General features: G+C 36.4%; 1 protein-coding gene across 9 annotated transcripts; it reads right to left on the bottom strand.

Annotated features, from left to right (window-relative positions):
* Positions 1–317: 317 nt before the first annotated feature.
* Positions 318–26,706, bottom strand: BRD9 (bromodomain containing 9). 9 transcript variants are annotated; one of them, XM_032998885.2, is made up of 18 exons: positions 26,582–26,706; positions 25,833–26,053; positions 23,953–24,085; positions 22,177–22,237; positions 21,024–21,168; positions 18,076–18,186; positions 17,128–17,303; positions 14,869–14,997; positions 13,908–14,040; positions 11,538–11,613; positions 9,689–9,784; positions 8,803–8,935; positions 7,827–7,938; positions 5,952–5,990; positions 5,436–5,507; positions 3,876–3,978; positions 2,082–2,249; positions 318–1,316 (listed from the first exon to the last, which is right to left on the bottom strand). In XM_032998885.2, the coding sequence occupies exons 1-18, from the start codon at positions 26,652–26,654 to the stop codon at positions 1,216–1,218; spliced, it is 2,082 nt and encodes a 693-aa protein (XP_032854776.1). In that variant the 5' UTR covers positions 26,655–26,706; the 3' UTR covers positions 318–1,215. The 9 variants fall into 9 exon arrangements, with proteins under 9 accessions (XP_032854776.1, XP_032854778.1, XP_032854779.1 ...); XM_032998887.2 differs by having other exon boundaries at positions 14,869–14,958; XM_032998888.2 differs by having other exon boundaries at positions 17,128–17,243.
* Between the last annotated feature and the right edge of the window lie 47 nt (positions 26,707–26,753).

Below are 26,753 nucleotides of genomic sequence, written 5' to 3'. Positions count from 1 at the left end.
GGGGGGGGGGGGGAAGCAAAAAAGGGGGGCAGTGAGGGGCTGGGAAGAGGCAGCTCAGGGGAGGAGGGAGAGGAAACAGTCCAGACCACAGACACCTACAGTGAGTGAACAGACCTCCCTCTTTAATCAAGACTTTGGCATCAACTTTCTGACAGACTTCTTTGTTGGTTCCTAGTAATTCAGTTAATTTTGTTTACAGCTATGTGTGGCATGATAAATTTCATCTTCTGAAGCAGCACAAAAATTCAGACCAAAACCCCTCACTACTTCAGCAAATTTTCTCCTGGCAAGAACAAGATACTTACAAACATCAAAAATGGTTTTGTATTTTTATTAATATTTACAAAATACTCTAAATTCATAACATTTGTCCAGCTTGCATATATGAATGGTACAAAATCCCCCAGTTACATCAGCACTGAATTATAAAAGTTTTATTTTAAAATTGCTCAAAAGCACACTTATCCAGTATTTTTTCCATCCAAGTAAACATACACATCAAATTAAAAAATAAGTATTATATTTTCTTTGTTTCAAGACACAAGGGATCACAAAACCATCCATCTTTTTTAGGTCCATGGTAGAATTCTCACAGTGAGCATTTTAATGCTAGTAATTCTCAAATTAAATATTCTCTAGAGCGATTAAAAAAAGATTTAAGAATATGGGGAAGCAGAAACAGCTTCTACAGATGATTAGGGTTAGGAGGTGGGAAACGTAATAATGATCACAATTCGTGCAGTTCTGTCACTGCTGAAATAAAATACTCATCCTTGGAGATGTTAAAGTTAAGACCTAACAGAACTGGTAAATAATTCTACTAGGAACATTTAATTCACTTCTTAGTTTCTATAAAATACAAATTTTCCTAACACATTATTTGTTGGTTTTCAGTCAAGATTCGCACACGAGTAGACAATGAACTCCCTCAACAAAAAATAAAAAAACCCCAAACAAACAAACAAACAAAAAACAAAACAAAAAAACAACCAAACAAAAAAAACCCCCCAAAACATTAAAAGCAGGTTTTGGTACATTGCTAACAACATGATGTACTAAGTAGGTGTTTTTCTCTTGTTTAATCCAGCATATATGATAATATTATACAGGAATCCTCATAGAAAAGAGGACAAAATTGATGTTTCTGCCATGGACAAAAACTTTATAAAAATCATGATACAATTAAAATACAAAATATACATAGAACATGTCAGATTAGTTAGTAGTGGCATTTGAGGTTTCTGGAGACTGAAGAAATTCATAGGGATCGTGAACCATGTCTTGCTGTTCTCCAACACTGAGATGAGAAGGGCTACCTGTAGAATATGAAAAAAAAAAAAACCCAAAACCCACAAAAAAAAAAACAAAAACAAAAAACAACATCAAAACCTTTAAAAGTGCAGAAAAATAACTGAGAGATACTTATGCATATAAACAGTATGCTTATTTTACATGTTCCTTTGAGACTTTTAAAGCAAGACAGACATTTAAGTGATATTTAAACAAGAGATGTTAAAAAAGAAATTACAAGATTCTTCAATAATCTAGATCTTTTTTGAAAAAAACACTCATTATTCCATTACTCTGAGTTGAAAATTAAAATTACACAAAATGTAATTGAATATCATCAAACCAGTATCTCCCACCTTCTTAGAAATGGCACCCAATTGTTCAGCGGTACGTTACCCTGCCATCCTATCTTATCACTGAATTTTACAGTTGACAATGGAAGGCTATTGTAGAATCCCATGTGTTACTTGCTGCATACAGTTATGCTGAAGTAAAATAAACATTATAGTACACACTCCTGGGTATTTCTAAGAGCATAAAATGCAAGTGCATATATTTGATTTGCCTGTCAGTATCAATTTACTTCATAATTACTTCAATCATGACAAATCAAAAAATAACTATAATCAAAAGTCTTGTTAGTCACCTTTGCAATGCATACTTAAAAATTAAAACATGATCCTGTCATCAGTCAGCACACTGTTTTATGAGAGTAGTTTCATGCAAAGATTTACGTAAATTAAAATGTTAGTTTCAACCAATTTCAATTCGAGCAGAAGTGGTAACTTTACCAAGATGATGCTGGTCTCTCTCAGAGGTATTGGAGAGGGAACTCAAATTGGATGATGGCCGGGATCCCACTCTGTCGGCCTGAGCTTCATGAAGGTCCTGCAGCAGCTTAGTTGTTTCATCCAGATGTAAATGGTTATCATCATGGTCGAGCTCCTTCTTCACTTTCCCTAAGGACCACCAGTTACCAACCAAAACCCATAATCAGCGTATGCAGATCGACTCAGCAATTACCAAGTCACTGTAAAAAAATTCTAAATAAATTAGCACAGGTGTTATCTACTACACAGAAGATCTCAACCTTGAATTTTCTTTTGCACTACCAAAAGGCAACAGCTGCAGATCTGTTTTCGGTTTCAAGAAATACATGTGGAAATACATTTGGCAATACTGGACAATGAAGGAGAGCATCATGGGAAATGGCTGAAACTGAACTGATTCCCAGTATTTAAACAGCTATGAGAGCTTCATTTGTCTTCCTCCTCTGTTGAACTCCAGACAGGAAGCAAAGCATTTACTTTGTAGCAAAGGAGAGAAAGTCAGTAGGAAGATTACTTAAATATCTAACTTAAAATACAGTTAAAATAGAACATTTAATTTACGGAGGTGAAAAAATCCCCATCAGAGGTTTTAAGAACAGTATCTTCTCCAGATACACTGATTTTATAGTAAGCCAAATAAAATTGTGAAGTTTGAAGGAACTGGAAGTATATGCCAACACACACTTTCTTTCACCTGAAGACTTACAAAAAAATTTCTCTTGACTTTAAATAGGAAAATAAACTCCCTTCTCTGTAGGCCATCTTGCTAACTTTGTAAGAATTAATACAAAAAATAATGCCATAAACTCTCTCTGGAAACTAAGTAATCTAAAAGTATGATTATTTACAGAAAGATCAAAGAAAAATATAAGCAGCTTTCAGTGGAGCAAGGAATTCATAGTAAGACTGGTATGTCTAAACATTATCTATAAAACAGACATTTATTAATTTTTTACTGAACTGCAATAAAATTAGTGACAGCATAATCAGAGCTTAAAATTGCTTTTCAAAGAATACCGCATTTATGGGAGAAATTTGTAGAAATTTTTTTTCTTTAAGTTTTGAATTACATTGGTTATGTTTTGTAATAGATAGTTTGGCATCTTTCACATTCTAAATTAAAAGTATCTTAAACCTCAAGCAATAATTTTTTTTTGTGTGATGATATTTTTGAAGACTTTTGACCAGCTCAGCCGCCTGCAGAAACAGGAACATTATGTCTTATAGCATTTAAAGGATACCTATCAAAGATAAGTGTTTGAAACAACATCCCAATACTTTTATACGACTGCCTTATTTGAAGCTAAAGTCTTTCCAACACACAGTTTCTCCTGATTTTTGTTTTGGGACATTCCAAGTGGTTATATGATTGAGCTTCACATACTAACCTACTTCCCAAGTTATTTCAAAAGACAGCATAAGAAACAATACCATTTCTGAGGCAAAGCTCCATGCTGATTCTTAAAAATTTACATTATTATATACACAGCAAGCAAGCAAAGCTGTCATAACTGTGAGGTACAAATTATGTGGTTTCTTCAGAGGTACAGGCAATGTTAGCTTGGCTGGCACATGGATGTCTCAAAGGAAAAACAGACTGAGGTTTCATTTATCTTGTACCTTCCATATACTTTATCTATGTCAAACGTAGACTTACTAATACATTTTGAACTTTGTTATTCTTAGTAAATCCAGCTGTTATTTTGCCTAAATGGTACAACTAAACCATTATTGATGGCTTGTTTAATTACTTACCCAACGAACTTAACATAGAAATATCAAGGGATACATCTGAATATGTTTTCATAGAGAGGAAGTCCAATTCAGAAGTGTTACTGTCTCCAGCAGATTCTCCAACCTATTAAAATACAAGAAACAGAAACACTAGCAGCAGCGACAAGCCGTCATAATAACTTTTTCATGTTTAAGGTAAATGCATGAATCCGTACTCTCAGAAGTGAGCACCACCAGACTCAGCACTGGAACATCCACAACTACCTTGGCCAACCTGCACCCACAAGCAGCTCAAACCTGGTTCCAGGACAGACCAGCCGTATGACTAGCGAGGAACCTGCAGGCTAGTCTAAATATCTTTCATCTCATCCCCTGGGACTGTTATACCAACATTGCCAAATCCTCTGGGACTTGGGTACATGCTCAACTAATCCCTGTCCCATGGCAGAACCCTGGTGGGGGGGAAGGACTATCATGAAGTGCTCCCGGATCCTCTTTTCCCCTCACCTTCCCAATGCAACACTGGATTTACTGAAATTTTTAGTATGCGACTAATAAAACCAGTAAGGTGAGCCTCCCTATACACAGTATCAGCTGCAGCTGGTGTCTCAAGTATTTTTTCTATACATTTGGATAACGAAATACAGCCTGCACTACAACTATTTCATTTTTTCCATACCTGCTGCAATACTGCTATGTAATGGCAAAAGTAAGATATAAAAGTCCTTAAGCTTCAAAACACATTCCAACAGAATTCTCTGAGGTTGCCTATTCCAGCAGGAAGAATAAGACATGCAGGTAAATACACAATAAGGTATTATCTTTTAGAAATGTGAAAATGAAACTTAGAGCTTGCATGAATTCACTTAACCAGTCACCTTCTAGAGAAATACAAACATTTCCACAAAACAGAATAATTTATAAAACTATACATTTTATTATTTGCTATAATGTTATCCATATAATTTTTACGTAAAGTACCACGGAATACAGTGCATCTCTTCTGTTGTCACAAATAATTTGCAAGTTAAAACCTGTACCACTCAAAGAAAGATTTGATTAGTAGCTGTGAAAGCATAAGATATGCATTATTCACTCCTCCTTTCTAATACATGTTTTCAATGGATGTGGTAGAACTCATAAATACTACTGTCTTTTTCCACTTTTACAGAATGATGAATCTCAAATATTCATCAGCAGTATTCAACAATTATATTTCAGATTCCTAAGTGGTCCTTCTGCCTCAGATGTAGTTACGCATGCTGAATTAACCTAGAGAATGCAGAACAACAAGACAGACAAAGCCCATAGCTAAAACAGAGTGAGTGCCAGAGAATCCATTTTCAGTACTGAAAGCTCATTCTAGATATTGTAAGTTTAGTCTCCTACCTCAGAGCATGCATATCCCTGATATCCTTGCACTGAAACAAAATTAATAGCTCAAAACACTCTTTTTTTTTTTTTTTGGCTGTTTGTTTGGCGAGGTTTGGTTTTTCTTTTGTTTGTTCTGGGTCGTGTTTTTTATTGGTTTTGGGTTTATTTTTTTTTTTTTTTTTTTTGTAAACACACAAATCATTTTACCATAATCTGTTTGGAAGAATCCGGACAGGTATTACGCAACTTGTGTTCTTCTTTTATGAGAACTGGCAAAACCTAAAGAACCAAATCATATTTTAGATCTTAGCATTTCACAGCTTATACTTATGTTTCCTAAAAATATTCTTAGTTTGTTTAATTTACTGGTTTACCATGAACAGATCCTCGGCCACCACAGAACACACTATCACGTTTTGTGATGTCTGCGTAGGTCCTTTACAAAAAATAAAGACTAGCTCTTCTGTAAGGGGTGACCATATCCATTCGTGTAAACAGTTTAGAACTAACCAAGACAGCCTCTCAGGACAGCCTCTTCTTTATCATTTACCAAGCTTTTCTCTATTATTATACAGAACAGATGCACATTAAATAAAACTAGGAATTTCAAAGTTGGAAGCCCAGAGAATATCACTTTCTCTATTTTAAATGCTGAGTCACTTTTACCAGTTAAAAAAAAAAAAAAAATTAAAACCAAAAGGACTGAGTATCAGCATAACTTACTTTAACTTCATCCGGTGGTTTTACCGGGATGTTTCGCCTCTGGAAAGGAAGATTACTAACAATTACTTTTATTCAACATCAGAGAAAGACCACTCTCTTGTACAATTTCACATACAAAATGAGGCTAGAGACAGCTTTTACGTAACTGTAATGCAATTACAATTTAGCAATTAAGGTTTTGAGACATTTTAGTATTATGCATTTTAACTAGTCTTTTAGCCTCCTTACGCTGTTTCTTTGCCTGTGAACTTTACATTCAAGTGCAGTATCTCAGTCATTACTTCAGTAACTTCTGATTCCAAATCATTTATGGTTGCACTTTCAGAGATATTCATTCTTACTCAGATGTAGCAGCACAAAATACTCGTGCATAAAACACCATGGCCTACCAGCACTGAAACACATTTCATTGCACAAAATCCATACCTATCCACATACGTGACAACTGAACAGCATTTCTAAATATAAGTAGCCATTCACCATTTGAAAGGTATTCAGAAAGTCTCTTTTGGAACAACATTCATAGAACAAGATGGCAAAAAGGGAAAGGCACCTGTTTTATCATAAAGATAGGCTCTATGTGCTGTGTACACACAGTTCTAGATGCAGAATATTCAAATACTGATTTTGAGCTTTTTGAACCTTTGAAGTTTTTTTGAACTAATCCTTTACATTTCTTCCTGCCTCATATACAGTCTTTTTCCAGTAGGGTCTGGAAAAAAAATACCCAGAAAATTCTGAAGGACCCTCTGTATTTTTAATTCTATTGTCTCCCTTTCCCCAAATATCACCCACTCTATTCTACTTCTAGGTCTGCAGAGATTTAGCATAATCTCATGTCTACCATGTCAGGAGTCGCAGAATGGTTTGGGTTGTGAGGGACCTTAAAGATCACCTCGTCCCATCCCCCTGCCCCGGGCAGGACCCCCTTCCCCCAGCCCAGGGGGCTCCCAGCCCCGTCCAACCTGGCCTTGAACCCTTCCAGGGAGGGGGCAGCCACAGCTGCTCTGGGCACCCGGGGCCAGCGCCTCACCCCCCGCACAGGGAAGGATTTCTGCCTTAGATCTCATCTAAATCTGCCCTCTCCTGGTTTGGAAAAAAAAAAAAAAAAAAAAAAAAAAAAAAAAAAAAAAAAAAAAGGAAGTCTGAATACCTTCCGTCTGCCCCCATGTCTCCCTTTCTTTGATCTTGAATCATTCAGAATGCCATCATTTTAAACAGCAGATAATTATGTCAAACTAACAGTGGTTTTCAGAGTGAAGGTAACATGAAACAAGACTTCCTGGTTTCTGGTAATCTATTTTGTCTTGGGAATGCAAGCATTCCCACTAGGATTATACAGACTCCTGAGAAAAATCTATTCTCCAGTCTTAGTATGAATCTCCTAGGCAAAGTGCTAGGAATTTCCTTCAGACGTACTACATGGAGTTTAAAAGTCAGCACTGTTGGGTAACAGATACCTATAAAACAATATTAACCTATTCTCCAACATTTCAATGTTCCAAATAATTAATTCTTCCACAAGGAATATATTTTGCATTTTAACTAAAAAAAAAAAAAATGCTTAACAAAAGCATGGCAGCATTACGTATCAGAAGCAGATATGTAAGTCATGACACTGAGTGTCAGGGCTGCCCAAACACCGTTCACCTGGTTGGTCCCTCTGCATTGGAGAACTGATCTAGCTGGAAGATTACTCCTCTGCCAATTAATTCTGTTTCTAAGTCAGTTCACTGCGTGGTTGCATGAACAGCTAAGCCAGCACTGCTTAAACTGACAGTGGAAAACAAAGCATCCCATGAAATATTAAAAAACAGAAACAGGTCTGTTCTTGTTACGATGTACTTGTGACATTTTGGCGCCTCAAGGACACACCTGCTTTAGCTGATAAATAGTTTTGGAATGATCTCCACTAGTGATCTGGTCCAGAAGATCATCTACTATTTTCTTGCTGTAATTTCCAGCGTCCTTCACAAATTCTTGTAAGCTAGTAGGAACAGAGATAAAAGCATTACAGAAGATGTTTTCTTTTGTAAAAAATATTTCAACTTATAATATGGTTTTCCCCAACTACATGGCATTACACCTACATTTTCCTTGTTCTTTTACTCTTTTATGTGTCTTCAGAAAAGCAGTTAAGGCCTTCTAGATAAGAAGAGGAAGAAAAAAATTTCCCTTTTTTTTTTTTAAATGGAAGTAAATGTATGTGCAAACTTATTTTTCACAACTACCAGTGTATTTTCACTTGAACTATCATTGGTAGTGGGTTAAAAAAAACACAAAGAAAAAAGTTTGCGATTTATTCTTTCCTTTCAAGACTGACAATTTAATGAATAGTAGCATTTCCCTTTTCTAGTAACTTACTGTTTTGAAACTCGTTGTAAAATATCACTGTTTTAAAGTCACTGAAATTCATTACTTGCATATCTAAACCTACTTAATCGCTGGGTTTAAAGCAAAATGCTAAATCTTTAGCAATCTACAATATCCTGTGGTCAAAGACCATAGTAACAAGATCCATGACAGACTTGCAAGAAAACAGAGTAACTTAAAAGTGCAAATAGGAGAAAAAAAAAAAAAACAAACCAAACACCAAACCCAAAACAACAAAAAACCCAAACCAACAAACAAAAAACCCACACTAAAAAAAAACACCAAACCCCACCCTCACCCACCCAACCAGGATAAAAACTAGCTTCAAGTTTTAAGGTTTTTTTTTTTTTATTTTTTAGAATACATTAAAAAAAAAAAAAAAAATCAGGGTTCAGAGGCTCCTTGTTGGAGTTTAGTCCAAATTGCTTATCATAAAATTGCTATAAGAAGTTGGGCCTCCTAATAAGGAAGGACTTACCTTAAGGCACACTGTATCCCAGTTTCATCACCATACGCCGAGTACAAGAGTTCCATTTCATCTGATTTCAAATCATGAAATATAGAGTTGTTTTGCATGGAAGGTGCTGTACTAGCACTTGTAAGAAAGGTAACTACACAGGTAGAAGAAAGAGAAGAAAAACGATGAAAAAGATCACAGTGGGGGGAGAAAAAAATATTTTTTCTTCTGAAACATATACAGGAAGTGCAGTGTGTTTTTTATCTCCAATTGAAATCAAGAGCAGTATCTCATGGACACTTCTAGAGTCAGTGCAACTATTTTAACCATATAAATAAATGTACCTACAGTACCGGAAAAATAAAGAACTAAGTTAACTACAACACTTCTTTTGTGGAAGAGAGTCATCATGCCATCCTTTTTTATATTTTTGCTTTTTGCATGTGCCTGCTTCACTGTTGCTTGCCAGTCAGTTTTTGGAGACCAGATTAGAGACTACTAAAAAAGTCAATAATACTACAAAAACCCCCTACAGTTTGTGAAATGCTTGTCATACAATACAAAAATGCAAATGACCAAAAGGTTTTTTTCTCAACTCTTAAGCCCAATTGCTCAGGAAAAGTTTTTTCCTCCAGAGAAAAGGGACTATCATTATTGGAAAGCTTCTAGTGTGGCTACAACACTAAGGCAAAACATTAATCCATAAACTCTTAATTAAGTTATGCTTAATAAGCAAAAAAGTCAATTTAATTAGAACTGCATTCTCCTGTAAACGGAATAATTACATATCAAAAATAACCAAGTGAACGTTCATTTGGAGACAGGTATAATCTGAAGTTATTTTGTATCCAGAAATTGCTCAAACACTTAATTAACACAAAGTTAAAACATGTTCTTTGGCATTTACCTTTATTTCTTCGTTCATCTTTAAAACCCAGTGTAGTGAAGCCAGGTAACAATTTGCTTGACAGTGAACTCAGATCCACTGGGTGAGTCTCTTCCTCTAATAATGTAATTTAAAAGATAACAATTTTTAGAAGAACATTCCATGTTTAAACTTTATTTATGGTCAATACTTAGATTCTGCTATTTTAAAAAGTTAAAGTTACCTTAAAGGCTAAACGTATTTTTAATCTGTACATTTTTATTGAGGATGGGTAGTATAATTCAGATTGCTCCATTTAAGTTTCAAATACATGCTGTAAATATGTTACCATCCCTTATTCACAAGGTCTATGGATTATTTATTTCCTTGCCAAAGTATACAGCTGCATGGGATATTGTTCTATTGGCTGATTGATAAACATTCAAGATCCAGACACTATGAAGTGATAAAAGCCACTTCCTAGGTAGACTAAGTGGTAGTTGTCTATAGAAACCCAGACATCACTTATAGACCCTTATTATAATTACCATTATGGCTATAGCAATATTTCTTTCTTCTGAAGTTCTGAAAACTGCTTAATTCAAACGGCTCAAATAATGTGGAATACGCTTTTAAACTCAAAAAAAAATCCCAACAACATTTAGGACACTTCCAGTGACTAAATCTCTCTGGTTGTTATGGAACCCAATGGCAATTATGCTCAATTACTGAACAACAGAAAGCAAGTTTATCCCTAGAACCTTTTTCTAGGATAAAAAAAAAAAAAAAACTACAACAAAAATACAGATTATAGTATTAGCTGTAAATTCAGTGTAACTAGTATTAACTATACAAACAATCAAAAAAGATTCCAGAACACAGAAAGATCAGGAAGCAGCACAGTCCTTTACAGCACACAGTTAAAGTATGGTCTGCTCCCATTACCATCACTGTCTAAATTTTCAGTGGCATGATTTCAGAGGTATGAAATCACATTAATTTTATTACTTATTTTTTTCAGAAATAGGTAAGGGCATGATGACAGCCAAAATGCTCAATTTCATCACAGAAAAACTTATTACCAATTGGAAAAGAATTTACACAGTAACAGAGTTACAGGTCTGTATCTCTCAATCAAAAAATCAGAAATGTGACTAATCAAAAGGGTTCATGCATTCATCAATGCAACAACAGGGAAGCTGTGAATGAATTCTCAAAAGGTAAAGAGAAGGACGTGATAAATCAACGTGACATACAGAAACATAAAGACCATGACATTTCATTCATTACAAACTTTTAAAACTTCTGCACTTTGAGCTTGAAACTAAAGCAAGTGGAAAGCATAAGACGATACAAATAATGTATAGTAGTAACACAAACAGAAACCTACAGAAAAGGTCAAGGAACTGAAGAAAAACAATTAGCAAAACCCAATCAACTTAAAACTGAAATTTAGCCAATTTAAATTAGGAAATTAAAAAAAAAGGTAAAAGATGATTCTGTATTTGCACATTTACATAGAATTACAACATTTTCATTCACCTTCTATTAGATTTTAACACTACAAGGTACTTGGAGCAAAAGCCTGTCTTCCAAGTTCTCTATAAAGTTGTAGCAAAGTAGAAGTGCTTACAAATAGATATTATTTCACCTTCTTACTGTTAGCATCAGTAAAACAGAGCATCTGAATGGTGAAAATTGGAAAGGCAAAAGAGAAGCATCTTTTATTGGAGATACTAAACATAGCTGTTGAGGAAAATAGTTTGGGGAATAAATTCTTAAAACCCCTCATCTATACTACTATACAGGATATGTATGTACAGTTAAGACTTCAAAATCTGCTAGAACATGAAAAATTAGACATGTTTGCTTGAAAGATGATGGCATTTACCTTCTGCTTCTGGATCAGAAGAATTTACTACACTAAATAACAAAGTTCCATCTCCATTTTTTTTCAGATAACCAATCTGTAAATAAAACCACAAAGATAAAGAAACAATCATTCAAAACAGTCCAAAGTCAAAGAAGTTGCTTACTTAGACAGAAAACTACAAAAAGCATTTTTAGCTGTATTCAGATCCTGCACTCTGGTATTCCGTTTTTAATAGAGAATCTTGGGTCACAGCTATTTATCACTGCCTAGAATATGCTTCAGAACAGAAGATTTGAAAGTTCATATATCATATATTCAACTCTTTATTCATCTTCCTAAATCAGATCTAAAGTTTGAAGCTTTCTGTCAAGCCTAGAACACACTGGTTTTAGCAGAACTGTAACTCCTATACACAATCTTTCTCACTGTTTCTTTTCAAATCTAGACTGAACTGCTTGTTTTTGTATCTCACCCACAACTTTCTCCAATTTAGAGGTACTTTTATGAATTTTTTAAAATTCTTAGAGGAAGAACTGCTATGAAAGACCTATCAGAGCACAAAACCCAATGCTAAAAAGACAGCCAGAGATGTGAAAGACAACAGAACACGCCGGGGTCTGTAAAGGCAGAGCCAGAACTGATGCAACGAACTCAGCTGATGTCAGAAACAGACTACACGTGAACCGTCCAAAAAAGACTGCAGCTGCTCAGTAAAGATGGAAAATTAAAACTGTGCTCTCCCTAAAGAAATATTAGCAAATACTTTTGAGTAAATTGCACAATAGCTCTCTCCCCTATTTTGTTTCGTTTTTTTCCCTCCCGCTTAAAAAGTTTTAAACACTCTCCATAAGCAAAGGCAAAGCTCATTTTGGCATATAAGAAAAACAGAGGTCACAAATGCTGAAAAGAGAATGAACAGAACCAGTACCTTCAAGTGATGGCAAAAGTTAACAGCTGAACTTTAGGAACGTGTCAGTGTTACCTAGATTCAGTGGGAACTGCAATGGGCTGTCTAGCCGATTAACAGCCTAGACAATTAAGAGCTGCACACCTGGAACAACTCTTTCTGGAACACGGCAAAACTGACTGCATCAACAAGAAAGGTCTTTTCAGGAAAGCTTGCAATTAGTAGAAGATCGGTGTTGTTTTAGAGGGGTTTTAAAAAGCCACTCTTACTCTGGAGGTTTCAAACAGCCTTCAATTCTAGCAAGTCTAATTATCCAAAGAACCAGAAATACACTGATGAAGCTAAACCTCCTCCCACTGTTCTCTGAGGCTTTACTTCCTAGTCCAGTTGAGCCTGAGGTGGCTACGTAACAAGGGCCATGGTCCAAGAAACAGACATTTAAGTGTGAGACAGAACTATTACCACTAATGCTTCAAAGCAAATGTTTTCTCTGCAACAGTTGTTAAAAAAAAATAGGTGGAAAATGCAGGATGTAGCAACATCCTGATTCTTTTCTCAATTGCAGCGGTGAGTGGAGTATGTGACAGAATGAGAAATGAGGACAAGGTACCACGGTGGTAATAAGACCCCACGTGATGCAAGGGAAACAGGATAAACATATCTCAAGGGAGGCCTGTAGCAAAGGCCCATAGCATCCACTCCAACCGTGGCATGGAGCAATGAAGGAATCCACCATTATCACATAGCTAAGAAAAACACTGCCCACAAACAGATCGTGCAGAGAAAACTGCACTAACAGTGTCACTGAGCTTCTCCTTCTAACCCTTGGAACAGCACAAAACCAAACCCATGGAACAGTATCAGAATCACGTTCAAGATGATCGAGCCTGTGGTTAGCACTGTCCAAAATTCCAACACAGACAAACTACTACAATCTTCTCCTAGTCACTGAAGGATGTCTGTTTTGTACTCACAAGGATGCGCTATAGCTGACAGCTACTACTTGTAGGTACAAAACTACAAGAGGTTCTGGACTTCTCATTGAAAAGAGTCATTTAACACTTAAATTTCTGAATTCCTTAGGCTGGGTTGGAAAAACCTAACAACCCTTCAACCTATGCCAAAGTTTGCTCTTTCAGAGGTTGCAACAGAAAGAAGAGTGTGACGTTATTTTCATCACTTCCAATGCTAAGGGTTGCTATTAAGGGAGCCGGATTCAAGACTAAGCAACATTTCACTGTTTTCTGCAAGTGAATTTCTAAATATGTTCAACACACAGTACAACTCGAGACCCATTTAGGGCACCCTACAATGGGCTTCAGCGGGAACTAAATGATAGACAGTAGTCATACTGGTACTCCATACAGAGCACACATCCTAGATCTCAGAAAATGTAATACTGAAGCCTGTTTCCTAAGATGAAACAAAACATTCAATAGTCAGACACAAAATGGAACTGTGAACTTTGTTGTGCAGTAGACCTTGCTGTTGGGTAGATATCGATTGATCCTGTCCCGAGCTTCATCTGCTGCATGTTCCACTAGTGCCAGGACATGTTCTTCAGCAGTGCTATCTGTCAGGCTGCACGCATTTCCCTCAGGTTCAAATATGCAACTAAGAAAGAGAAGAAGAGTAGCTGTAGAAATTAAAAGCTAAAGTAAAACAAAGGTCTGAATTCTGGGCTTGCTAAATAAAACAATCAGTCCCACTCCTCTCCCAGTGTCAGTCTACTTCAGCATTTAAGTGGTATTATGAAACTGAAGTTTTGCAGAGGGTGAGAACTACCAAACTACTGAACTTCAAAAATGTAATTAATTCTGTACCTTCATGAAAATGAAGTATTACAAAACAGAGACTGGGAGTAAAATTGTATTAATACAAGGTGAATGCTGCATGCGTCCTTAAGTCTCCCACATGCACAAATGTGCCATTTTCACAAATTCCAAATAGAAAGATGCAGAAAAGAAATTACATGATGAGGGAGTGGAGACTCTGTAAATCTAATCTGAGGAAAAAAAACCCACAAGCTGCATTTATGAGTATTATGTCATTTAGTTGCTTGTAAAAGTAGGACACTGCTCCCAGTCTAACAGGGAGTCCTTTAATTCCTATGTTTCTTAATATTGGCAATTAGTATTCCTAATCAGTATCAATCACACCATTCCTTCTCATTGAAATTACCGAATTTAACATTAATCTTTCAGTAGATCCCTTTTCATTAGAGTATCAAAACAATAAAAAAATAACAAATAAGCATACCTAAGATGGAACAGGACATATCTTAGCTATTATATAAAATCAGGGAAAGGTAGTATTATAAGGGGAAGTGTGAAGATATCAGTAGGATATGGCAGTCTTCATTACATTATATATTTAAAATAAACTTTGTACATCAAAATCTTTCAGGGCATTATATGGACATTAGACACTAGGGCCAAACACCTTAGGTACTGGGTAGAGCATCTCCTCACACCAAATCCATTTCTCTCTCCTGGGGTATCTTCTTCCATTTGCTTAGCTAAGAATTTCTCTCTGTATAGAGATTCAGATCCGATACACAAGAAAGTTTTGCTATTAAAGACAATAAAAAGATCACAGGATCATACTATTATGAGACAAATGTGTTACACGATTTTTGTTTCATTGAAAGTTTAAGAAAGGGTGTACACAGCAGGAAACTCCTCAACAACTGGTACTTTCTATCACACTCTACAGAATACTTAACGGACAAGAATTTTGAAAGAATGTTCAGCAGCTTGCAACATCCTGGACAAAATTTTCAAAAACTACTTAGATATTAGGATGTCCAAGTGATCAAGTCACTTTTCAAACTACAGTACAGAGGTCTAAGCTGCTGTAACACTTCGCAAAAATTAACTTCAGCTCATTCTCTGTTTCCAACTGTGAAATATGTAGGCAAAAATATCTGCAATTAGGTTCAGTTCTCCCCCCAAAGCTCTTACTGTACATCAAAAATAAAATCTATCCTACTGATGCCAAAATACAAGGGTTTAAAAGGTCAAGTTAATTAGAAAAAAACAAAAATAATTCCAACTACTAAAGTTACATAAACATTGAAAAGAACAGGAAATTAAATTTATACCACAACTGATTGCGAGGAAACTGGTATCAGGATAAAATTAAAGGTCAGTTATTTTTAATTATCTGAATTCTATATTAAGGTAGATCTTAAAGACAAAGCAGTCTCAATTTCTCGCTCGGTTAGCTACCTGTATTGAAGATGAGCACATAAAAAAGTGGCAAAGTATGAAGTTACTCCTGTAGTGGAGTTTATGCAAGAATTAATCAGAAGAGAAAACCTATTATTCTGGGCACCATACAAACCAAATCATCATGCTTTTTAAAAAAAACAACTAAATAAAACCCAGACCACTTCCCCCCCCCCCCCCCCCCCCCCCCCCGCTGTCAAGTCTTGTTTACATAAAGGTACTTTCAGTTAATTCCTACACACAATCCCTTAAACAAAGAACAAATTACACTTTGATAATTCTTCATGATACAGCAACAGGTACATTTCTGTACACTGACATTAGAATAGTTCCAGCCAAAAAAATTACTCTGTTCAAAAATAATTTTTGAAGATACATGTTGCAGTCTCCTATTTCCACAAAACAACTACATAAAAATACTACTTCCATCAGACATTAAGCAGGATTACAAAAATGCTTGAAGTGCAACAAAAAACATGTGGTTGATTAGAACTCTGAAGTTCACTTTTAACAGAAATGAGAGAGCATGAACTTGGAATAGCAAGTCAGATTTCACTTCTTTTACTTTGGATGTTTACAAAAGAAGCCTGCAGAACATATCTACATGATAAGTTTATTTAAGACATGACTGGTAATGCTCTCCTGCAGTTTAATTTTCATAAAATTCCAGTTGATATAATGCTCTACAATTTAAATTCTACATCTATGCTAGGATGTCTATGTAAGAATACTGAGAACAACATAATTCTCTTGTAAATCAGTTTCTGCTAAAATCTCCTCGTAAGATAGAAAATAAACCCCTTTAGACTAATTTTAGACTTTAGCCATAAAAACATGACTTTGTGACATGGAGGTGTCTATTAGCTGGAAGATAGCTATTGCACTAGCAATGTATTTTACAAAGAAGTTTAATAAAATTTAATTGGGAAGATGTTATAATCTGCTCCAGAAATAATCTCCTGTATCTCTATATTCTACCAGATGAGACTAAAATGAAATAAAATCATTCACTGATCTGGGGCCACTTTGCCCTCTAAGAAAGATCCTGTTTAGGTTTTGATAGAGTCAATAATTTTAGGGAAAAAAAAAAAAAAAAGGCGGGGGAGGGAAGACAAAATGCCAGAAGTATTTGTGGCTATGTTAAAAATAAAAGAACATTTCAAACCACTATGAGAAGAAACTACTCGTTATTTTATACAGATACAAAGAAGGATAAAAATATCTATATATATATATTAACTATAAATGTTTAAAAGAATATGCAGTCATTCATTGACTTGTTTGTTTCAAGTTGGAAATCACTGGGTTATTAATCTAGCTCTATAAATAAACAAATAAACAGAATTGCCCATTTATCCTACGGACCACAAGGAGAAAGGCTGAAATGAGGTCTTTTTCCTCAATTCTCTGCTGCTGTCTAATATTACAAAAGCTGCCACAAACCAGTGAGCATGCCCATTAAAACCTTTACCTAATAACTTCTTTATTTTGCTTTTTGGATTTCTTGGTAGTCTCTGCTTGTACAGGAACAACTTCAGGGACAGGTTCCTCAACTGCTGTGTCTTCATCACCCAAAAGAGCTGCCTGCTGAGAAAAATCCATGTCCTGCATAAACGACATGCTGCGCTTCAAAGCTAACAGCCGTTCCTAGAATCAGAAAGGACAGAGCGGCAGGGACTTAACCTTTCCCTCATAGCCAAGATGCTATGATAATGGGATGGGATGGGAATGGCCATGGCCTTATTTTGTTCTTAATGCCTCGTTTCCAATGGCGATGCAACATGATTTGGTCATGGTAGCATGTCATCAGAATTTCTGCAGCCCAACTATCAAGAGAGAAACAAACAAAAAAAAAAAAACTGCATATGCAAAGACAACTGCCTATTTTACACAAAACTTACCATAACTGCAACACATGCACGCACACACACCCACATGCACACACACACAGAGCAGCTCACCAAAATAATTTTACAAGCCAACAACCACAATGGAGTAAAAACTGTGTTTGCACGTGCACATCTATGAAACCCCTGAAACCTCCCCTACACCCACCACCTTTTAAAAAAGAAAAGCTTTCTTGCTTATGGAGAAATACAACTTAAATGAGATCTCGTTTTCAAAGTTTCAGCCAGAAGCAATACTTTACAGCTGGGTTTTATATACATGGATCTTATTTGCTTCCACTGATGCCAGCAGAAGCAGCTCCTACAGACTTCAGTGGTGCAGATGAGGTTCAGAAATAAGGGTGTGGTTATAACAAGAATGCAATCAAGCCCTAAAATACAGCAGCACTAACAGGCACTGCCATCATTAATCACAGCTGGATGAAATAGCATTTATCATTACTATGTTCCTTTTAAGTACGACCAAAAAAACCCCCAGAGTTTCTGCTTTTTGTTTTTAATAGGTCTCTTACTTTGCTCATCATCTTAAAGCCTGTGTGCAGTATCTTCTTGGCTAGCTTGTAGTAAACAGTGTCTGGTCTGTTGTAAGTCATTGCATTATCACACATCAGTTTAAAATCTGCCTGTAAAATACAAAACAAAAGAACTGTTAAAATTTCAAACTCCTTTGTTAAATGACTGGAAGATACCATTCCACCATGGCAGCTCCGTGAAGAACACAATAATATTTTAGCAGCAAGCTCGTGGAGTAAATGCAAGCCAAAATGTAACACAGAATTGCAAAAGTTCAAGCCCTCTTTGCTGCTTCAAGATGCTCAGTTTTGTTGACAGTTGGATTTCTGGTTATAAAAAAAAAAAAAGCTCAGGCTTTTTCCTGAATGGCAAATGTAACATTTCCTCCTTATGCAAATAGACCAAACAGAAGAAATGGAGAAACTGATAGAAGGAATGAGGCACTAAGGTAATTACTTTTTGGCAGTTTTCCCACCTTCTAAATCAGAAAAGACTTGAGAAATACAACAACATCAGAAAGACAGATAGTGTCTTACATGTCATTTTAATCTTAGTAATGTGAACCCATCTCTGGTCACCTGCACTAAAACAAAAAAAGCAATAAAACTTCAAAGCATAAGAAACAGCCTTCTAGATTCTCATCGCATGCAACAGAACAGCCAAGCCTAGTTTTATCTTCTCTTTTGAAATGTTATCTGTCATACATAATTTCAAGTAATTTTTACTCATGCAAGTTCCCAAAACAAAGGTGCAACAAACTCCACTGTAAATTGAACCAAAAAAAAATGTTGCAGATTGCAAAAGCTTTTTGTAGGGTGCCTTTTTTCTAGTCACATGCTACTCATCTGTAGAGTGAAGCACAGAAAGCACTATTGGAAGCTCTATGAAACACTGAATTAAAAAGACATCATTATATATGCCTCTGAAAATCTCTGAAGTTGACTAATCAACAACCAAGAATCATGCAGTAGTCTTTCCAGACACTTCACAAACTGGACCCTAACAAATTAAACCGGCACCTGATTTAAGAATGTATTTTTCCCTCTTAACTTTTCAATGTTTAAACAGTGATTGTTCAGGCTATTAGGTTTCATTTTTTCTGTAGACACAAACGCAAATGGTTTTTGTGCATGAGTCCATTAAAATTTGATGACCTGATTATGTGCAAAAGTGTATGCAAACAGAACAGTAAGCTTTTGGAAAAGTTAACCCATTGAGTTACAGATCAGTGGACACATAAGTCTTTCTAAAGACTTTCTCTGGCACCCAACAGGTTATTTACAAAAAGTAACCTTGCCCTACCACGATGCTGATCAGATTCTGTAAAAACAAAACATTGGTTTAGTTCCTGTTTCTGTACAGGGATTCCAAAGCAGTGGTCTCCTAATCATCTAGTAGTTATCATCTAGCCCATACTAAGCAAGCAGGTGAGCAGAGTTACAACTGGTAGCCTGTGACTTTCTACGGCATTTAAGCCATCTGTCTTCGCTGAACGAGACCATCACAAAAACAGAAATTGAGAAGACGACACGGAGGAGCAACCTGTGAGCCAAGAAGCAGATAAAGAAGCCCATGTGAGCTATACATCTAGTGATGGCCTTTGAAGTGCTACAGAAAAGGACAGAGAAGAGTCATTTGCTTGCCCAATTTTGAAGTAGACCCTTTTTTCAGCAGCAAAACTAATGAGTTTTCTGCAGCAATTTCCTCTCTTCTAAATTCAGCAAATGGTTCTTGCACATTCTGTTCTGCAACAGATTATTTATTGGCTTGTGACTAGCCTTAGCTAGCTGTAGTAGATGTACCAGAAATGAAAGATAACCCTTCAAGAAGGACTTGGTTTAGCCATCAAAAACCTATAAACTTCTTTTCTGGATTGCACAGAATTACCAAGTCGTAAGCATAATTAGGTACACTCATATCTAGAAAGGGGAGTCCAATCTGTCACTGTAAGACAGACAGACTCCTAGCAATCATTTATCGCTCCTCAGAGTATCAGCGGAAACCAAGTCCTTCAGAAAGAAAAAGAATCTGTCAGTCTCAACACTACTGCAATTTTCATTTTTTTTAGGTTGCTATCTCACATTTCACTATTGCAACCTTGCCTGTGATTAAACAGAGCCATGGAGCTCCCATTCAAACTTCTGTTTTAAGTTGCTGAATAAGACAATCCAACAAGCCAACAGGATTTGGAGACCTGAAGGCATTGCTGATGGCAAAGCACCTACAGGAAATAAGCCATTCTCTACTTACCTTGATGGACCTTTCTAAAGAAGAAATTAACCCTGAGAAGCAAGCCAATGCCCTTTGCCAAGTCTATTATATCAACACCACTCTAGAAAACAGTGATACTGAAGGCAGCTGATAGAACTTCATAAATCAGTTAAAGAAAACTCCTTTTCCTTGCAGGTGCTGGCAATACCATGAAAAGATTTTTGACTGCGCTCTCTGTAAAACCACAAAGCATCCAATAAAGTATGACAGCAATAGCAATATAAGGCAAGTTGCCAATAAATTTGTGAAGTTTCTGCCAAAAGACCATTCCAAATGAAGTTACATGGAAAACGGGATAATGAAAGACAAAAAGGTATGTACTTGTTATCAAATCTTATACAAAATGCTTCAGTACATCCACCTCTTCAACCACTTAAGTATTTGTGGTAGTCTTACTCATGTGTATGTCTAGCAGCATGAATTCCATGGAACTTTTGAGCACATTATTGGCTTCCACAGTAATTTGCAGTAGATTGCAGTAGAATCAGACAAATATACAGCTTCCTCAGTGAAAAACAAAGCAAGAAACCCATTCTAACACACAGAATATACAAAAGTGCTCAGTTCTGAAAAAAATGCACATTAAAGTAATTAATGGAAGAAGGGCTCCTAGTTAAAAAGAATCTGCTATTTCTTACTAAAGAGGTCTGAAATAACTAAATCTCTATCAATTCACCTTGAATTCAGTGACTGATTTGTATTCGTTTGCTGCAATTTTTTCCTTCATCGTACCAAAATCCATGGGGTGTTTTATTATCATGGAATATCCAGGAGCAATTGCATCCGTGACTGGAAAAGCAAAAAACCCATGAGGATCCTTCCTAAAAATAAAAACAACACATTTAGATTTGTAACCCGCAAAGAGAATGATCATTATTTTTATACCACATTAATGGTATAAAAAGAATAGTACCACTTAAAAAGAAAAAAACACAAAAACCACTCTCATAAAACAGAACCATGTTTAAAAAATCTCCTGATACAGGAGAAAAATTTTATTACACATACACATACACAGACTTTTTCAATAAGATTCAGCTAGTTCTGCAATTACCTATTTCTTGTATGCTTTCTGTGTCTCTATTTACACTGCAAATGGGTCTTTTGGCTTCACTGAGTAATAACCTCTTTGATTCTTGTTCATGAGGTCCTCTAAAAATAACTAGTGTTTAATATTTTTAAATTAGTTCCAAATTCAACTTATTGTTATGTAATAAAAAAGGAAAATGAAATATTTTGGGGTTGGGGGGGTGTTGGGGGGGTGGGTGGGGTGTATGTTTGGTTTTTTGTTTTTTTTTTTTTTGTTTGTTTGTTTTGTGGTTTTTTTTTTTTGGGGGGTTGTGGGTTTTTTTTTAAGAACACAATGCACAGGGTTAACATCTTATGGAAAACAGTAAAATAAAAAGCCTCTCCAAATTAAGAGGATTATTAAGTAAGCAGGTATAAACTTACTTTGGTATCTAACAGAAGACACAGACCAAAACAAAATTTCTTCAGAACAGTTCAATCTTTTAAACTATTAAGATTCGTAACTGTTTTTTCATTCCTAAACTAAGTCGTTAATATTTAATAAACTTATAATGGTAATGTATCCTCTGTCCAAAACACTTCCTCACCAAAAGCTAGAATTGAATAGTTGGTAATAATTTTCCTCAACTAATACTGCAAAACTACCAGGTTTGACACGTTTGCAAAGGTTACCAAACACATTACAGCCAGTCTTTAGGCACTATTTTCAAACAGAAAACCAGGATAAGAAGTTGTAAAGTAACACCCCTAAATACGCATTAGACACTGAAACACAGCTACAGATACAACACACTTAATACCTTTGAAGCTGGCGAAGGAAGTGTTCTAGTAATTGCTGGATCGGCGTGCTCTCATTTTCAGCTGCGGTTTGAGACAAAAAACACAGATATGTGGAATGAAACAGAATACAGATATATTTATTTATTTAAAAATGTAAATACCAGAGAGAACATCTTAACTGCAAGTACTGCTTGTATCAATCTGAAGATCAATGAAACATGGATTTCAAAGCAGAAGCACATCAGATTTCTAAGCATACAGTAACTATTTCTTCTCCTTTACTAGTTACTAAGTTTTAATCACAATAAAAACTAGTAGACACTAAATCAGATGCAATGCTAAGTCTAGTAGTTGTTAGGAAATGTATTAGTAAGGTGATATGTATTTATACAGGAAAAGAGAAGTTAAACGTGGATCCTCAAATACTGCAGTTGGGAAATCCACATTCTTACAACGTTATCCATGTAATTTTAATTGTTTCTGTACTGTAACACCCATGCAATTAGTTTCTCTGAATCTTTTAATTCAAAAAGAAGAGTAACAAATAGGTACAGATTTGCTGGCAAGAGAGGTGCTGATTACAATTTCATATCCTGTACAGATTAAACAATAAACACTACACCCTAATTACCTGTTCCATGCACGTACTTCAGAGAGATTGGCTTTAATACGAAGTTTGAAAAACTAAAGCAGCAGCATGTTGAAATCTAGAATTAAAACTCCAACTCTTCATCATGATAATGGAGAGACATTTCCCTTCTTAACAAGAACAGGAAAGACAATCTATATGCTTTTGAATGACATTTTTCAAGCAGATGAAAATAGGTACCTTGTCAATATAGATATCAAGTTTTAGCTTGTCAGTTTTTCAAGGCTCCAGACTACCCAGAGACATAAAGCTTTGACCATAATATATCAGTTACCCCTATTAGGTCACCTTGACAGTTGATGGACACCATTACTTAATCTGTAGCCATAATTAGAAAATTCCTCAGTAAATTACCTGGTTAACAATCTGTTTCAAAGACAAGATTCCAAATATTCCTAAAGACCTAACTTTTTGCTACTAAGTTCTATTTCCAGGCATATGTGTACTGAGATCATGATGTATATGAGAATTCTTCTCAGTAAAAGCTTCCACAGGATAACATTGAGTTTCAACTATCAAGCAATGGTGGCAGATAGAGAAAGCATGGCAAAATCTGAACATAATAAATATGCAGAAGTTACCACACACAGCTGAGAAGTATTTTGGCTGGTGATGAGAATTAAAGAAGATGGTAAATGAAAACTGGGGGGACTATGATCTTTAGAGACACCCTATCACAACTCACTGCCATACTTTTGATGAAATAGAGATACTAAAATTCAAACTCCACATATGTTATAAAAAGACCTTAACAACAGCTAAGCAGTCTCCACTAGATTTTTTCATTTGGACTGAGCAAAACTTAGTTTCACACTTTCTGACCGTTGTTCTTTAAATGCTGAGGAGAAAGAATTCGGGGACCACTATAACAGTTTCATACCAGCTTTATTCTGTCAAGTAATAGCAGCCAGAGACAGGTGTCATTGTCAAGTTCAGTCACATGAAAACAAACCTACCAAAACTCAGAGGCACCAAGAGGAATACTGATTTTTCAGACAGCAGAAAAGTTCTGAATGTTGGAAAAAATAAAGTCTCTAGATTTCAGCAGATCCCTATGGCAATTTTACATTTCGGTACCTTTGACAAAAGCTTTGTTGTGCGTGCTTTTGAAAACACCCAAGATGATTTAATTTTTCGCACTGCTCACCCGGCTGAGTTCTGCATGCTCTGATAGGACGATCTGGAGGAGGCTCAACCTCCACTTTTTTCCCAGGATCAAAGTCATCAGTTTCTCCTTCAGTGTCACACTGTTCTTTCTCTCTTTTCCTCTTTTTCTCTTCCTAGCACAGGAGGAAGACAACAGACTTTAGAAGAACATACTTGAAATGTACAATCTCACATACCAAAAGGTAAGAGACAGTGATTTTTCATTTAGAATACTCAAATCTGTATCTGAGCCATAATACGGTTTAAACAATAGTGCATACATTTTCATTGTCACTTTTTCCATTTTCTTCTCCAATTAAAACTAATATTGTTCGCCTTTTGCCTCTTTTATTTAACATACTATTGTTCTATCATGAGTTACGGTACTTTTACTGAAATGAATGTTAAAAACTCTGAAGCTATTTATATGTAAAACTGCATGATAACAAGCCACACAAGAGAGTAAAGAAAGTTAATTTACTATTCAGTAAAGATCAGTCTGTAGCTCTGCTTTGATCACTGTGTTTTTGTTGCCTGGTGCACTGAACAGGAATCAATAAAGTACATGATAATTTAGGAGGCCTACAGAAGAACGTAAGAAATGCTGTCACAGTGATGGCAAATAATGATCTCTTCCTGAGGTTCAAAGTAAAGGCATACCTGAGTCATTCCTATAATCTTACAGACATTGTTCGTGTTTGCAGAGAAAAGCATACTTCCATTAACCCTGTTCAGACTACAGTTTTGTTACTTATCTATCCGTTAGCTTCTTTTGCATGTGCTAATAATGAAGTTCTAGGGAAAACAAAACAAAACAAACAAACAAAAAAACCCACCCCCCCCAAGTTAGCAAAGGCAAAACAACTCGTTTGATGCTGCAAGATCTTGTATTAAAGACAGTTGTTTTGCTGCATTTCAGCTCCCAGCCATACTCTTAACTGAAACACTTGAAAATGTTTGTACAAATAAAGTCTTCCAATATCTATATTCAAGAGGTTCTGAATGATCCAGAAGATACATCACTGTCAAGTAATACAAGCCTAATGAATAAATCACTTAAAAATGACAGATGCTAGCCATACACACACACAAAGCAGTACCAAAAACCTGTCATATGAGATTAGTAAAGCTACATTACAGAAGATAATTAAAAAAGCAGAGAAGTGAGAAAGTCATTAGTATACAAAAATAAATATTATTAAATTAAACCATAAAGCAAACTATCACTAACACCATCTTTCTGATTTCAGTCTCACTCCTGAAGTTTCAGCACAGACAAAGAAAGGTGACCACACCACTGGTTACTCACAAAGCCCAGAATGCAGGTTAGTCTAAACAAGAGCCAACAAGCCAACAACTACCACAGTACTCAATAGACCGGGTTCCAGGAAACTTTTTTGAGTAAGCCTATCAATTTCAATGTCCAATAACTTGGTACATCTCAGGAACAAAAATGCTGCCTGGATTTATTTGGAAAGCTGAAAACACCCTCCTCAAAGGGTAGCAAAACGTATTTCTGACCTGGCTGAAATACAAAACATCCAACTTAAAAACAGAAGGATTCATACCTACAGACAAAGTAAATGGATAAGAAAACCAAGCACTTACAGGGAACAAGATTTTACTTTGTTCAAAAAGGAATCACAGGGATATCTCTTGTAGGTGGGAGAAATACACCAACACACACACACATGGATTTTTTACATATACATGTCTCTAAACAATACGGTTCTTGCAACAGTGATTAAAACAAACAAACAAACAAACAAACAAACCCCCCACAACAACAAAAAAAGTTCTGGTATTCTGCACCAGATTTTAGATCTCAGAAGCAAGCATGAAGAAGACTGCTATGTCTGAATGCTAAAAATCACAGCTTACCTTTCTCTTTCTTCTTTCTTCATCATCTAGGTGCTTTTCTTTATCCTTCTCTGACTTTTTTTTCTTTTTTTTCTTCTTTTCTTTATGTCGTTCTCGCTCATGATCTGATCTGTCATCATAGTAACTAGAATCATGCCCTGACCCAGAAAGTTCAGTCACTTCACTTCCTCCAACTTTAAGCACCAGCTTTAAAGGTTTTTCCAAAGGTTTATCCACATAATCTGAATTCAAAAAGCAAAACATTTCATAAATGCACAGGAAAGTGACAGTATACTGCAATTAGTGATACTCCTTCTAGAAATACTGTATACGAGAATTTACTGCAGTTTGAAAATGTATGCAATACATTTGGAGAGAAAAGTAATAGCCAAGACTAACAAATTAAAGGTAAGAAACAGTTGTTCAGCACGTTTCACCACCACGATTTTCCACAAACCCGCAGCGCGTAAAGAACACGCTCCTCGGTTTTCCCGGCAAACACCGCAAGACCCTTGCCAGCGCCAGGTGAAGCCATGGCTCAGCCCAGCAGGGCCGCGACCGCAGTCCGTTAACGGCTGCACGAACCCGCCAAGACACGGTTGGTCTACGAAACACCATTGCCCGCCCCGCGTCCCCCCTCCCACCGCCACGGAACCCCACACAACACCGCGCCGCTTCATCCTCCTCCTCCTCCTCCTCCCCGCCCCGGCAGCAGCTCTTCCCACCCCAGGCGCTCTGCTGCGACCCAGCCCGCGGAGCGGGTACCTCACCGCTGTACGCGGTGGCGGAAGCCGAGCGCCATTCCGCCTTCTCTGCCTTGTGTTTCTTGTGTTTCTTCCCCATGGCGGAGCCGGCCCCGCCAGCCGCCTCCGGAAGCGCGCAGCGGAGGGGGGAAGGGGGGGAAGGAGCCTTTCCGCCTGCCGCGGAGGAAGATCCAGGTCA

The sequence above is a fragment of the Tyto alba genome, unplaced genomic scaffold (assembly GCF_018691265.1).
Source record: "Tyto alba isolate M040663 unplaced genomic scaffold, T.alba_DEE_v4.0 Super-Scaffold_48, whole genome shotgun sequence".
NCBI classification, from domain to species: domain Eukaryota; kingdom Metazoa; phylum Chordata; class Aves; order Strigiformes; family Tytonidae; genus Tyto; species Tyto alba.
The sequence above is the reverse complement of the archived record's forward strand: the minus strand, read 5'-3'. Positions and strand labels throughout refer to the sequence as shown.

Coding starts and splice junctions, on each gene's coding strand:
- BRD9 (XM_032998885.2), bottom strand. CDS start 26,654: ATGGGGAAGAAACACAAGAAACACAAGGCAGAGAAGGCGGAATGGCGC. Junction 14,041..14,868: donor TGCTCTACCCAGTACCTAAG/GTGTTTGGCCCT, acceptor TCTCTTTCTTAG/TTGCATATTTGAACCTGAGG. Junction 5,508..5,951: donor AACCACCGGATGAAGTTAAA/GTAAGTTATGCT, acceptor TTGGTTCTTTAG/GTTTTGCCAGTTCTCATAAA.